The following is a 14,078-nucleotide window of genomic DNA, read 5'->3' as shown; positions in this document are numbered from 1 at the left end:
GTGTGTGTGTGTGTGTGTGTGTGTGTGTGTGTGTGTGTGTGTGTTTACAAAACGCAGTAGAGACTGGAGCATGTCTACCACCAAGCTGCAGCTCAGCCCCTTGCTTACTATTTCTAAGAAGAAGATAAGGAATCAAAGAAGACAAAAGAGGCTTTGCTGGGGTTATTTTTGTTTTTTGTTTGTTTGTTTATATGCAAAAGACTGGCTCTTCAACTGTCAGGTTAGGTGTGCCCTTTTGCCATTTTCTCTACTGAATGAGGAAAACAGTCTCTACAAAGCCTTTGCTTTAGCTTTGACCCAGAAAGCAAATAGGAGCGGGAACTCTAGGAACCAGCTCAAAATAAAAGACAACTAAAAAAGTAACATTCGAAAATTGTATCACTCTCTAGGACTACATTGTTTCATATGAGAGCCAGTAACTCCAGGTAGTTATTTAAATTTAAATGCAAATTCACAACTCAGTTTCTCAATTTCACCAGCCACATATCAGATACTCAGTAGCAGACACTAGTACCTGCTGTAGCTCAGATAGGAACTATCATGATGAAGGTTTTGAACGTCAGCTGACCTCTTCGCTTCCTGAACTTGTTTATACACTAGCTCACTCAACTTAACCCACTCCTCTCCCTACTCCCTACCCCACCCCTGGCCACCCAAGGGATGCTTGGAATACTAAGTTCAGAGATAAAGAGCCTTCTCCATCCTTACCTGTGTAAAGTTCCCGGTCTAGAAGAGATGGGAAATGACTACACATAGACAAGACTGGATCCAGGAAGCATTCAGAGCCCATGTCAAGGTGGACTGGGTCTCACCATGGTCCAGGGTCCTGAATACAGGCCAAGCCAGTGTTTGGACGCCCAACCTGGGACTTGCCCTGCCAATCGGCATCCTTGCTTCTAGCTAGGTCCTTGTCAAAAGATACTTGAGAAGTTAGAGAGGCCATCATCTCTCAGGAAACATTTTGCTCAAAGCGGGAAGCCATGTGTGAATGTTTGTCATCTTGTTCCAACCAAAAGTTTTACTATATGGAAATATTACTTGTTTGAGCCAAATCCTGTGACCTCCTGAGAACTGTCATTCTCTAAACACTTTAGTTAGATTTGGGCCTCTGTCAGAAAACAGAACTGTAAAGTTTGTGTTTTCATGTTTTGAGATCTGATGACAAATGTTAATAACTAAAATAAGTTAAAGGTATTTTTGCTAAATGATGCATGTTTTGCTAAATCATACATGTCCTGCTTACTATCAGGACAAAAGTGGTCCTGATTCATCAAGTTGGCTATAATTGTTTCTAAATTATGGATGAGATAATCTTATTCAGTTCATTGGTCTTTTAGTCTGGGCAGGCAACTCAATTGCAATAGCGTTTCTACAGCCCGTGGAAGGGCATTGAGTGACTGCCAGCACTGATGGAGAACAGGAAGCAACTGAAGCATGACCTGTGTCCCTGCCACCCTAGGGAAGATCAGTAGGTCCTCAGAGCCAGACCTAGAGAGAAAACACTGGAAGCCCCACACTGCTCAAGTACCAGAGCTGATGGGAAAGCTATTGAGTGCAAGAGGTTTGGAGGAGCCTTGCTCGGCGTTCACCTGTATTAATTAATAAAGCGTTGACTCTGATCTTGAAGGATAAAATATGCTAATTCTAAAATTTCTAAAATTCGCGTTGTATAAGGTCACAGTGTCCTGTGGACTGCCTGTCTGTTGTTTGAGTGGCTACAATTTTGTACTTTCTATTATAGCTGTTGAAGTCCCTTCCTGTGGGAGTTGGTCAGATATATGGCTGTGATAACCCGTGGACGGGAGGCATCTTCCTGTGTGCCATCCTGCTCTCCTCCCCACTCATGTGCCTGCACGCTGCTATTGGATCCTTGCTGGGTGTCATCGCAGGTGAGCATAAGATTTCAACCCAACACAAGCATCATCCAGGTCTCAGGCAGCTTCTGTACTACACAGCTTTCTGGAGATCTCTGAGCAAGGGGAGCTCTTGGGATGTTTGCCCTAACCCAACAACTCATTGCAGAGTATCCTGCCTGTAGTCCCAAGCTCTGACCACTCTTGTTTTCATATAATAGGACTCAGTCTTGCAGCTCCGTTTAAAGACATCTACTTTGGCCTCTGGGGTTTCAACAGTTCTCTGGCCTGCATTGCGATTGGGGGCATGTTCATGGCGCTCACCTGGCAGACCCACCTCCTGGCTCTTGCTTGTGGTGAGTACCCTACAAATGGCGTTGAAGATGGGGTCCCTAGGAGGACTCTGCCAAAATCAGGGGCAAGCAGGAAATGATTGCATAAAAATTGTAAATGGATCCTATGAGGAATTCAAGCTGCGACTGGAGTTTGGGTTTACTGCTAGCTAACTGTCTGAGCAGGCCAAGTGCTGCTCCTTGGCTGGGAGAATTAAAGTCCTCTTTGCCTGTTTCATTGGTTGTTGTGAAGGAAGAGCCTGGAGTCCAGTAGCCGTTCCATTTGATATATATTTGGGGGCATAGATCCCTGACCTGTACTGTGTATTTTTGTGCTTATTGTTAACTACCCCCCCCAAAAAAAAACCAAAAAGAAATAAGCTAAATATAAAGCTATGCTGCTTGATGAACCAGATAGGATTCCATAACGTCCTTTGAGAGTCACTTTAATTTTCTGTTTTCAAACCTGAACATGCACCGGAATCACCTGGAAAATTGCTGAAAACACAGATCTCTCCCTCAGCCTCTGATACAGAGTTAGAGGTGGAGGGAGAAGCTTGCATCTCTGGCAGGGAGGCATGCAGAACCGATTTGTTAACCCGTCATGAGAACCAGGAGACCCCACCTGCTGAGCTGACCCTCGCACCCGCAGATCCAGCCTTCTTGTTGAACTTGGGTTAGGGACGTGCTGAAACACCTAAAGTCCAAGAAGATTAAATCTAGACCTAGAAGCTATATCTGCCACTGTGCCCCACCCTGGGCTGCTTTCTGCCTGTAGCTTTCCAGCCCTAGGTTGGCTCCTTAAAGTAAGGTCAGCCACAAGGGCTTTGGACTTGAAAGCTGGTGGGTTCCCCAAGCTGATGGTGAGGGACAGACATTCACCCACAGCCTCTGTCATCCCTAGTTTAATGGACGTAAACACATTAAAGATCGTTCTAGAAGGACTGGCAGACACCCTTGGGGACAAAAAGGTAAGGGAACACTGGACTGTAGAGAACTTATTTTTAACCTCATGTAATATATGTCTAAAGCCATTTTATCACCAGGTGGTTCAACATCAGCTATCTAACAAGTTGTCAACTGGTAGACCATGCAGTAGGCAGGATCTGGAGTAGGGGAGGTGAGCCAAATCTAAGGGTTTGTAGGTACTGTTCTGTTTGGGGGTTTATGCCATGGTGAGGCTAACAGATCTCAAGCTGCTGTGTGCTACTGAAGTGTCATTTTTGTCTTTTTGTTTGAAGTGACTCAGCTGAGCTCTGTCAATATTTATTACTCTACTTTGTGTATTCCCAAGTTCAGGGCAAAGCAGGCAGATGGGGTAGATTCTGAAGCGTAATTGGGATCAGGTCTCTCATCCTCCCAGGTCCCGGCTTTATCCTAAGATTGCTTTCACACTTTTATTAGGAACGCATACTTCATGTTCCTATGTATGCAGTAGCAACAAATTCATGGAGTGAATTTAGATTTTCATGATGTACCCTGTATATCCTAGGAAGACAAAGGGTGAGAGGCTTTGGTTCCCTATGACTCCTGAGCAGAGAGCACAGGAGTAGAAAGTAGGAGCTGGGTGATTTAGGAGGGATCCTGAGGGAGGCTCTCAAGGTTTGTACTAGAACAAGAAAAAAAAAATCCATAGTACAGGATCTGTTGGTGGGTATAGTTAGGATTATCAGGATGGGCTGCCCAGAGAAGGTGGCTATTCTGTGAGCCCTAGCACAGGAGAGGAGTCCATTTGGTAAAAGAGATGGTACCAGTTGGTGTGGGGCCTGCATTAAGCAGAAAGCATTTTGATCATATGAAAAGTAGATTTGGTCTGGCAGGTTATTGAAAAGGATGACGCCTAAGACCTTTGCAAGCGTTTCCCCCAAAGGTGGATGTTTTCATTACTATTTTATTGTAGTAATAGGACAGTTTCATTGTTCAGTCTGAACAAAGTACAAAGAGGTGTAAGGTAGAGAGCAAAAGACTGTCTTCCTGCCTCAGGCAGCTTTGTAACCTCCTTCCATGTGTGTGATGACATGGACCTACTCACATTATCCTTGACAATCTTTCTGTTTAAGACTTTAACCTAACTGCGATTGCAAGATTTTCATAATCACAGATTCTGGGGATGTGTTCCAATAGGGAACCATTTTCTACCTGTCATGCTTACTTTGCCTTGGCTACAACTTCGGAAGGTGAGGCAGCAGGGCCATAAGTTCTACTACACAATAAGGCCTTGACTCGAGAAAGACAAACAAACAGCAAAACCCAATCGTGACTTTGTTGCCAGATTACCTGGAACTTAATTCCAACAGAGTTCTTAACCTTTCTGGGTCTAGATTTCCCCATTTAAAAAGAGGTGTTTCAGTGCCCCATAGAATTTGTCTAGGATTAAACAGTGTGCACATGAAACTTGGCTGCTATCCAGCACGTGTTCATAGCGTTTAAGGGTACGGAAAACATTTTTTTTCCTGGTGGCTTTGTATAACTTATTAAGAATTATTTACTATTCCCTCTCAGTGTCTTTATCCAATGCCTTTATCTTCTCTCCAAGTATAAACAATAGATACCTCAGCCTGTGTCGGCCTCCAGTGGGAGGCCCACACCCAGCAACCATTGGAACCAATTTGCTACTATATAGGATTTTCACTTCAGATCTGCGTAAACAGGCACGTTCATACTTCCTTGTGAAGGAACTGCCGCCTTTGGTGACACATGTGTTCACCCTGCCCTGCAGCTCACACTGCCCCGTCATAGCGCTTCCTCTTCAGAGACAGTTTTGCTGGGGGGCCCCTAAGACCCTGCATGCCTGAGGACAGCTTCAGCTCATGTCTCCCTGGTTTATGTGTTCGCGCCACTGTCTGAAAACAAAGCTAGATTTAAGGATTTTTTTTCCCCTCTCCCAAACCATCATTAAGTCTTCTAAAAAGAACCCAATTCTTATTAAAGGGTAATTTTGCTTTTCTCTCTGGACATTTAGAATTTTATCTTTGCATATGAGTTATTTTTCTGTTGCCTGTCTAGACGGGAGGGTTCCCCATTAAATCCTTTCGGTGTGAGCACTCCTGTCTTTCTTTAATTCGGAGATTTTGTTTGTTTTTAATTTGTCAAATATTCTCTCCAAATATTCCTTTCCTTGTGGGTTAGTTCTATGTAAGCTTTTCCATGGCTGTGGACTTTTCCTTATTACTTTCTCCTCTTCATCCCTTCGCAAGCTTCATCTGCAGTGTTTGCTCCAACTGCGTCTATCTTCCCTGGCATTTGCTCTCCTTGGATGTCCCCTCTCTTTGCCCTGAGAGCTTGTTTTCCATGGTATTCCAGCTGTTTAAGCTGCAGTTCTCAGTGGGGGTTGGAGACCACGGCTCCGCCTCTCAGGATGCAGGCCTCTGCTGGTTGAGGTAATAGGGAAGCTTTAGATATGACAAGCTTGCCATGCCGAGAGGTAGTTACAGGGCTTCTAGTTTGGAGCCCTTAAAAACCCTGCTCCGTTGAACACTTTTGGTATAACTATCCAAATGTGCATTATACTAATATTTCTAAAAACAAAATTGGTGATTTGAAGGGAATGGCAGTTCTAATGTCCACAGATGTTGAGCTCCTCCCCAGGGAGACTTAACAGGTCCTCTGAGGCTGACACTATGAGAGAGTCAGGTCCATCCCCACTGTATCCCAGCAGACTTTTTTAATACCCACACATGAACTCTTGAGACAGACCTCCAGCCCCTCTTGCAATGCAAGCCTTTCACGTAAAATGCCATAGCAAGTTTCAGCTTGCCCATGTTGCCCTGCCACTGACAAACAAAAGCCCGAGCTTGTCTACCAAGGCAAATAAATAGCAGAGACCGACTACAGAACTGTTCTTTTCTTCAGTCCATATGTCTCTACCTGGAAGAGGACCTGGGAACCTGTGATGGCATCTGACAGGGCTGCCTGCCTTACCTGTAGATCAGGAGCTGCCCAGCCAAGGACTAGCCTTGTCTCTTTCCTACAGAAGTTAGAAACCTGTTTGGTGCCATTTACCAATATTTCATTACTATGGCAGGACTCTCCCATGACAGTACCCTGACACGGAATTATCCATGAAACCCAGGGTCTCGTTGAGGTGTAAGGGCCTTTTCTAATGCAGTCAGGGAATCGCCCCCGTGCAGATGTGCAGAATGCGAAAGCTTCAGTGGTATGAGCCAGTCCCAGCCCTGCACTGCAAGTCTTAACGGATGGGCAGCCTGCCATGTATTAGTCTGACTCTCACTGTAAAGAACAGAGCAACTTGCACTTAGAGATTATCCCAAAGCATATAACAGAAAAAAACTTACAAGTGCCGGAAGCACGCCTTAGAAATATGTTGGGCCTTTGAAGGAGATAAGAGACAATAATGTCTGGTGTGCTCAGAAGAAATAAAGAGACAGCACTCAATAGAACAGGCTAGAATGCTTCGCAGAATACCAGGGAATAGATGCTGGATGAGAGAGTTAGATCTTGAGAATGAATGAAATTGATGAAAGCAAAGAAGAAAATTCCTCCCACCCAAGCCATGAGCACCCTTCTTCTCAGAGTAGTATTCTGGCACCCTGCCAAGAAGGAAGGGTTCACAGCTGCCCCAGGGTGGATGTAAAATTTCACTTGAGATTTCATTGTCTACCTCCCTAAAGCAGACCTTCAAGTTCTGAATAACCAAAAAGGGGGGAGGGGGAGGACCCTGAGTTCGTTCATTATACGGTGAATAAAGGAAGAGCTGGAATTGAAAGCAGAACTGTTTCTGCAGACTAACCCTCATTAGCAGGAGAAACTAAGCTGAGAGAGAGCTCACTGCACTGTTTAAGGACCATGGTGCCAAGCACAAAATACGGATGAAATGACAGTCTTTAGTCAATGAGGATGAGAGAGCCCTCTCATCATTTCTGCCATACCTTTAAGACAGCACGTGTGATGGTAGATGATTGACTGTCTAACTCTGTGGACATTAGAGGAAAGTCACTGACCCTGGAAAACCTGAGGATATTCCCCACCCTCTGCCTCCTCCTCAGCTAGGACAGAGAAATTGATGATGTGATTAGCTGGTTGAGCCCTTTGTTCCTGTTGCTTTACATGTAGAAGACATCCGCATGGTCAAAATGTGCCATTTGCTGTGTTGTTTTTTTTTCTCCAAGTAAATAGAAATATCAGATGTTTATTAATTATGATTATTAATTTAAAATACCATTAAAAAGACATGCCCAATTTAGTATATGAAAGGCATTATTCAAGAAGGTCCCAGGGCTGTGTTCTGCTTCTGCCATGCTCCAAACAACGTGTCCCCTTCTTATTTTTACATTCTACAGTTTTTGTAGGTATGAATTCAAACCATTAATGTGAAGATTGTAGACGCAGTGAGATGGTAGAGAACTCACGCTGTCTCATCTAAATTCAGTCACGTGTTTAGAGAACAGCATGGCAGTGCATTTGCTGTGGAAAGCCTTTCCCTAAAGTATTACTACAACAATGGCAGGGGTATCACACCACAAGACTGAACACTTACTGTGTGCTGAATATATGTTACTTCCTGGTCCTGTTACTTCTGTTGTTCAAACGAGGAGACAGAGTATAGGGGTGAGGCCAGTGAGCTCTGTAAGAGTGGGCCATGATCTGAACTCGAAGCTTCTGAGTCTAAATTCACATGTATACCTAGGGAACTGAGTGGCAAGTAGAACCCAGAAGTATGCATACCATCTAGGATGCTGATGAAAAGTACATCTAACAAATAGTGCTCTTTCCTCTTTCCGTAGCCCTGTTCACTGCCTACTTCGGAGCCTGTATGACACACATCATGGCTGTGGTGAGTCTTCTTTGGTTGTATTTCGTTCTCAGCCTGACTTGTCAGTGAAAGTCCAGGGATGCCCACCTGAGCAGCACCTGGTAACAGGGTCTCTATGACCATGATCTCCATCGCTCTGCCATGTACTGGCTCTCAGCTGCTCCCACCTGCTAACATCACAGCAAACTCTAGTCCAAACTGCAATCACCAGGCTTGTTACAAATGTCAGATTGCTCAGTTTCGGTTTAAAGAATAACTTTAACAATAGCTTTATCAATAACTAGATAACATATTATCATATTCGTGGTCCAACTGTGGTGTCAAGACATTAACTTTGGAATATAGTTTACTTATTAAGAAAATTACACCCATGAAGTAGTTGAGAAATCAGAAAAGAGTAGACAAGGATAACTGACTAAAGAAGCAGGTATTATTTAAAATCCTGCCAATTTTTTTATATCACTAGTCTTCAATGCATTCTTACCCACTCATCAATGAAGCTTTTCAGACCTAGGTTCTACTTGTGTTATTTTTAGGAAAATCTTTGCTCGTTAGCTCTACCCCACCATGCTTTCTCTTCAGTCCAGGCTGGCCTTAAACCCACTGTGGCACTGTCTGCCACCCTGTGACCTACCCTCGCCCCACCTCCCAGAAGCCAAATATACCCTACCTAGACTGGGTCCCTTTACTTCCTAATGCCTGAATCTTGATCTCCTCCTCTCCTGTCAGGTAGTGTGGAACTCAGACAATGTTGAGGTGTTCGTGGTTGCTTTGTGGGTCCCAGTAGTGTCTGACTCTCCCAGCAGTTCACAGAGGTTTTATCTGAGAAGGTCTCTATGGAGATGCAGCATCTTTGTGGTGGGAACTCAAGATTCTATTGTAGGTCCGAAAAATGAAGGTCAAAGTCCATGACCATGATCACCCCTGCTCCTCCGTATGCTGGATCTCAGCTACTCTCACCCTCTGACAAAGCAAACTCTAGTCCAAACTGTGGTCACCAGACTTGTTATGAGAACATTACGGAGTCCTTCACACCCCAACAAAGAAATTCAAATGTATCATCAGTCTGTGAACTGACTGATTCTACCACTGAGTTAGCTAGGGAGACTGGGAAACTTCAGGTCCGGAGGCCCCATCTCTTGATTTGAAGATAAAGAAGCTCTTGTAGGAAGATTGGGCATTTTAGCTCTTCAGATTGCCCCAGGTGATTCTGATGCTCAGTCAGGTTTTGGTACCCTTCTCCCATCACACTCTTGAGACCCATACAAAAGGCTAAAGCTAACTAACGCAGAACTATGTGAGTTGCCATGGCAGCACTGAAGCATGTCACCTATCCTCTATTAGAGGAGAAAATAGAAAGAAATAAAACAAGTAGAGTTCAATACTGGGGAGAAGCCAGGCTCAGAAAGGTCACTCTGACTGGCCAATCAGAGAAGCCCTTTGTGCGTGTGATCAGGGGATCGTAGCAGTTTGCTGTCACCCTGTGTGTCCAGTGTCATCCTGGCATGTCATATATAGGAAGTCTAAATACATGCGAAAACTGGACAGACATACAAAGGAGACAAAACTGACCACTGTAAAAGACAAGTGAAAATGGCAGATCGTAGACATGATTCTGTGGGCCCAAGCAGAACCCAGAGCAATGCCCTCACCAACTCATCCCCTGGGGTAAAAGTTCAGGTGGCCACTCCCTTTCAGGTGGAACCTCAAAAGAATGTGCGGCTTGCCTCTTCTTCCCAGGTCCAACTGCCAGCTTGTACTTGGTCTTTCTGTTTGGCCACGCTACTGTTTCTCTTGCTGACCACGAAAAACCCCAGTATCTACAGGATGCCCCTCAGCAAAGTCACCTACGCTGAAGAGAACCGCATCTTCTACCTACAAAACAAGAAAAGGATGGCCGAAAGCCCCCTCTAAGAGCAGCCTCACCGCACAGTCGTGGTCATGGGTCGTTTCTATGTGCAGCTCCAGTTGGCTTCCGGGTTCTCACCAACTGCTTTTCTTCAAAGGGAACAACTTTAATGCTATCAGTGACACATTTTTTTGCATGCTTTGTGGTTTTTGTTTGTTTGTTTGTTTGTTTTGACTGTGTACTGTCAAGCATATGAGAGCCATGGCCAGGCAATGATCTCTAGAATGGAATTTAAATTCCGCTGTGTGTTGGGGAGGAGCACTAAGATTGTAATATATTTATAAAGTCAAAATGTTCCAAGAGAAAGAAGAAACGGAAGCAGAATAATTGCTGTTATTTAAAGCTACCTTTGATGTCAGTATTAAAAATTAAGCTTTGTAAACCAGGTAAGCCTTACAGAATTCACAGGCACCAAAACAGAGGAGCCCAGAGTTCTAGGATAAAGAGTTTGCTTTCAGAATCAGCAAGTTATCATAGCAACTGTGGCCAACATTGCAGTTGGGGCAGGCTGACCTCAGGGCAGGTCCCCAGCTTACCAGTAGAGTGGTGGCATTCTCTTAATGAGGATGGTTAGGTCTTTTCCAAGCGACAGAGCTGTGGGAAGGACTTCGCTGGTCAAAATAGTTTTGTATTGCCACTCAAGAAATTTGCAAAATTCAGGTAGAGTTTATTTATTCTTATAAAAAAAGTATTTTTTCACTGGTATAAGTTTGCAGGTAGCCAGTTCCTAGACATTAAATTTAAATGTATATGTGTAAAACACTTAGCATAGTTGCTTTTGCTTTAATTATTGTATTATTTTTTACTTTTTAGTTTTGTGGGAGTACTTGACATAGGGCCTTGCAATGTAGCCCAGGCTAGCCTAGAGCTCAGCATCTGTATTTCCACTTCCTAAGTACTGGGACTATATATTGGGTTTTTAAGTGCTTCAAATATATGGCAACTTTATTAACCTCAAGAGCCTTTTAAATCCACAATTGTAATGAATTGAGGATATCTTCTAAACTCTGGCAGTCAAATCACATTCACAGTCTTCAAGAGTTTTAAATTTCTTTAAAAAAAAAAAAAGACATTATTTTCTGCACACAATATTCTGTCTAGGAAACTAGGAATTGGGAACTGAAAGAAATACCGTAGGGAATACCCCAGGTTTTGTTTTTTGTTTTGTTTTGTTTTGTTGGGTTTCTTCGTTTTGTTTTGTTATTTAAAAGTTGTGGTTTCTCTAAAAATTTGATGCCCAAAAATGCTGAAGAGGGCAGCAGAAGGCTGTGCTCACTGCCTGCCACCCGTCCAGTGAAATTTAATTATTTGGAGGTTGGAAAGTGAACATTTTAAATCTTAATTTTTTTTTTTCCTGTTGAGTATGTTGTTCACTTGGGAGACTGAGGCAGGAGGACAGCTTTAAGAGCAGCCTGGGCTACACTCAATGGCCCTATCTCAGAACAAAAGAACAAACAAAAGAAACGATTTCCCCTCTGTTGATAGTCAGTGTTAACCAGGAGCTCCAGGGCTGGGGAGGCAGAGGCAGGAGGATCTCTGAGTTTGAGGCCAGACTCGTCTACAGAGTGAGTTCCAGGACAGCCAGGACCACATAGAGAAACCCTGTCTGGAAAACCAAAAGCAGAAGATAGTCAGTGCTGAGAAGACAATACCAGCTTGCTAAAGTCGGGCAAGAGGGAAGTCTATGCAAACACCTTAGGCAGCCAGCCACGCTCCCTCTTCTCAGGAAAACAAAATGAGAATTATGACCATTTTAAATCTTGTGACTGAAGCTCTTCGAAGCCATGGATTTGTAACTACCATGGATTCCTGAGTTGTCCTATAAAAACTCTGAATTTTCAGTGTTTGCACTTAAATTTTTCTGTTTGGAATTTGTGAAATAAGTACTGGGGGCAGCAAGAAGTGTGCAAAGACCGCCCCCTCCCCAGAGGTGAAGAAGCTGGACCCTAGCAGAGCAGACCCTAGCAGAGCATCTACAGGGTAGCTCAGCCCACTCCAGTAGCAGCGCTGAGCTCACCTAAGGCAGCCTCGTCTCTGATCTGCAAATGGGAACAAGCTAAAACCTTCTGTATCATCTTACTTATATAATATCAATGTCTTCAAGGTATTTTTGTTACTAAGTATTATCCTCAAGTTAAGTGAAAACTCTTGGGGTTCATTTGTACAGTTTTGTTTTGTTTTGTTGCTATTTTCTGTGTAACAGGTTCCTGTGTAAACATATGAATAAATTATATTAACATCTCAGTTCAGTCTCATGTGTCTTTACAGTTATTAATGTGATTGTATATAAACACTCACATACATAAGTATGTATCACGTATATTTCCGAGTTAGAACTATACCTGGCTTGACAAGAAAAAGGAAATATTCTAAAGCCAGAGACATGTGTGCCTCCCCCCACCCCTTTGACTAGCAATCTATGGGCTCCAAAGGATTAAAATTTTCCTTTCCCTGTATCATGCTGGGGAAGGGAAAGGGTGAGCCTGGTGCCAGTCAGAGGAGGAGATGGCTTCCCCGGAAGAAACTTCAGTAATCACATCGCATTAGGCCACGTTGCAGGACAGACTGATGCCCAGACAATGACACATAGAACCATACCTGGCCAGGAGTGCTTGGTTCTGTGTATTTCTTACCTTCTGTTTACACCTCAACCTCATGTCAGCGTCCCTCAGATGGACTTGGAGGCCATTGGACCTCTTTCTTCCTCTTCCCTGTGTGGTCACTTTAAACAGGTCTCCTTGCATTGCCTTCCACTCTTACTCTCCATTCTCTGGTTGGCATCCTGGGGAGATCGGGCATGCTTATCTTACCGAGACTTCCAGAGAATGGGCCTTGACCCTAAGACCTCAGGTAACAGAATCAGGTGGGGAGCTGATCAAACTCTCAATTACAGATTGACAAGTCCATCCCATCTTCTCAACCATCCATTGTTCTCCCAACTCCGGTACGAGACGGATGTACTGAGGGTAGTTTCACATGTTTGGGACAAGCTCCTAACTAAGCCTGTGAGGTCAATGTCCTGGGAGCCATAAGTCCAGAGTAGTGTCCCCATCAGGGCCAGCCCTAGAGTCAGTGCTCTGAGAAAGCTGCTTCTCAGAATGGATGCCACGGGGAGATGTTCTTCCACTCAGGCTTGCCTCTGTTCCTGACAGTCCTTCTCTCCCTCCTCCTTTTGCTTTGGTTATCACATCTGAAAAACATGATGACAATGAAAATTTGCCTCCACAAGTCTCAGTGATGGCTTTGAAACAATTCCAAACAGAATGTTAAAGGCTCCCCCACCAAAATGCCTTCTGTTTGCAACAAAATTTCTATTGTATCAAAACATTTTTCTGATGTGATATTGTCAGACAATGTCCCTTGCATCTGAGAGAGAAAAGATGAGATGTTTTGAGGCCCCAGATACTGTAAACCTTTAGAAGCTATGGGTACCAATTTGCATGTTACCCACTTAAATGCCTTCTCCAAACTGTATTAGGAAATTAATCCCCAACACAGTAGGGTTGTGAGGTGAAGCCTTTAAGAGATTAGTCATGCGGATTCTACCTTCACAGATGAATTAATGTCCTGGAGTAACTGAGTTTCCACATGAGTGGATTCTTAACAAAAGGATGAGATTCATAACCCTGCCCTTCCCAAAATGCTTTAAGTTATGCGTATTTAGAATCTTTTGCCTGATCCTGGCTTCAAGGGTTCAGGAAAGCCTATGTATGGTATTGTCAGTTTTCAATGCAATGAGTGAGCTCTATCATACTGAGAAAAATAGACAAAAGCTATTTGACAGACAGACAATGTGTCTGGCAAATGGCATAACGAAACTCCATATGTCATATGGCACCTATGTGTCCATGCTGGCCGTGGTCATGCAGTGTCACATGGTACCTATGTGCCCATGCTGCATGTAGGGATGTGGTGCCAGACAAGACAGTCTGTTTCAGAGCATACAGAGGAATTTGAGAAAGAGGCCTACAGCAAACCTATTTACAAATAGATTAATTATGGAATACTTGCTGGAATGTTTCCCAGAGTACGCTGGGATGCCCCAGCCTCACAAAAAGATTCTGTACCTTCTTACTAACAAATTAGAAGCAAAGGATGTGACTTGGTAATGACCAGATAAGGAAAGTATAGGGCCAACTCATACTCTAAGTAGTTATCTTTAAGAAATAACATTCATTTATTTATGCGCAAGAGAGAGAGGGAGGGAGGGA

General features: G+C 43.8%; 1 protein-coding gene across 2 annotated transcripts in view; it reads left to right on the top strand.

Annotated features, from left to right (window-relative positions):
* The window catches only part of Slc14a1 (solute carrier family 14 member 1 (Kidd blood group)), a 23,949-nt gene extending 11,847 nt beyond the window's left edge, over positions 1-12,102 (top strand). For both annotated transcript variants that reach the window (XM_055622947.1, XM_055622945.1), the window contains 4 exons: positions 1,742-1,889; positions 2,075-2,209; positions 7,930-7,979; positions 9,699-12,102. In XM_055622947.1, the coding sequence (XP_055478922.1) occupies positions 1,742-1,889; positions 2,075-2,209; positions 7,930-7,979; positions 9,699-9,872 (507 nt within the window). In that variant the 3' untranslated portion in view covers positions 9,873-12,102. The remainder of the gene's footprint in view (positions 1-1,741; positions 1,890-2,074; positions 2,210-7,929; positions 7,980-9,698) is intronic.
* The last annotated feature ends 1,976 nt before the right edge of the window (positions 12,103-14,078 follow it).

This window comes from Psammomys obesus, unplaced genomic scaffold, assembly GCF_907164565.1.
Source record: "Psammomys obesus unplaced genomic scaffold, mPsaObe1.curated_primary_1811, whole genome shotgun sequence".
In the NCBI taxonomy this organism is placed as follows: Eukaryota; Metazoa; Chordata; class Mammalia; order Rodentia; family Muridae; genus Psammomys; species Psammomys obesus.
The sequence above is the reverse complement of the archived record's forward strand: the minus strand, read 5'-3'. Positions and strand labels throughout refer to the sequence as shown.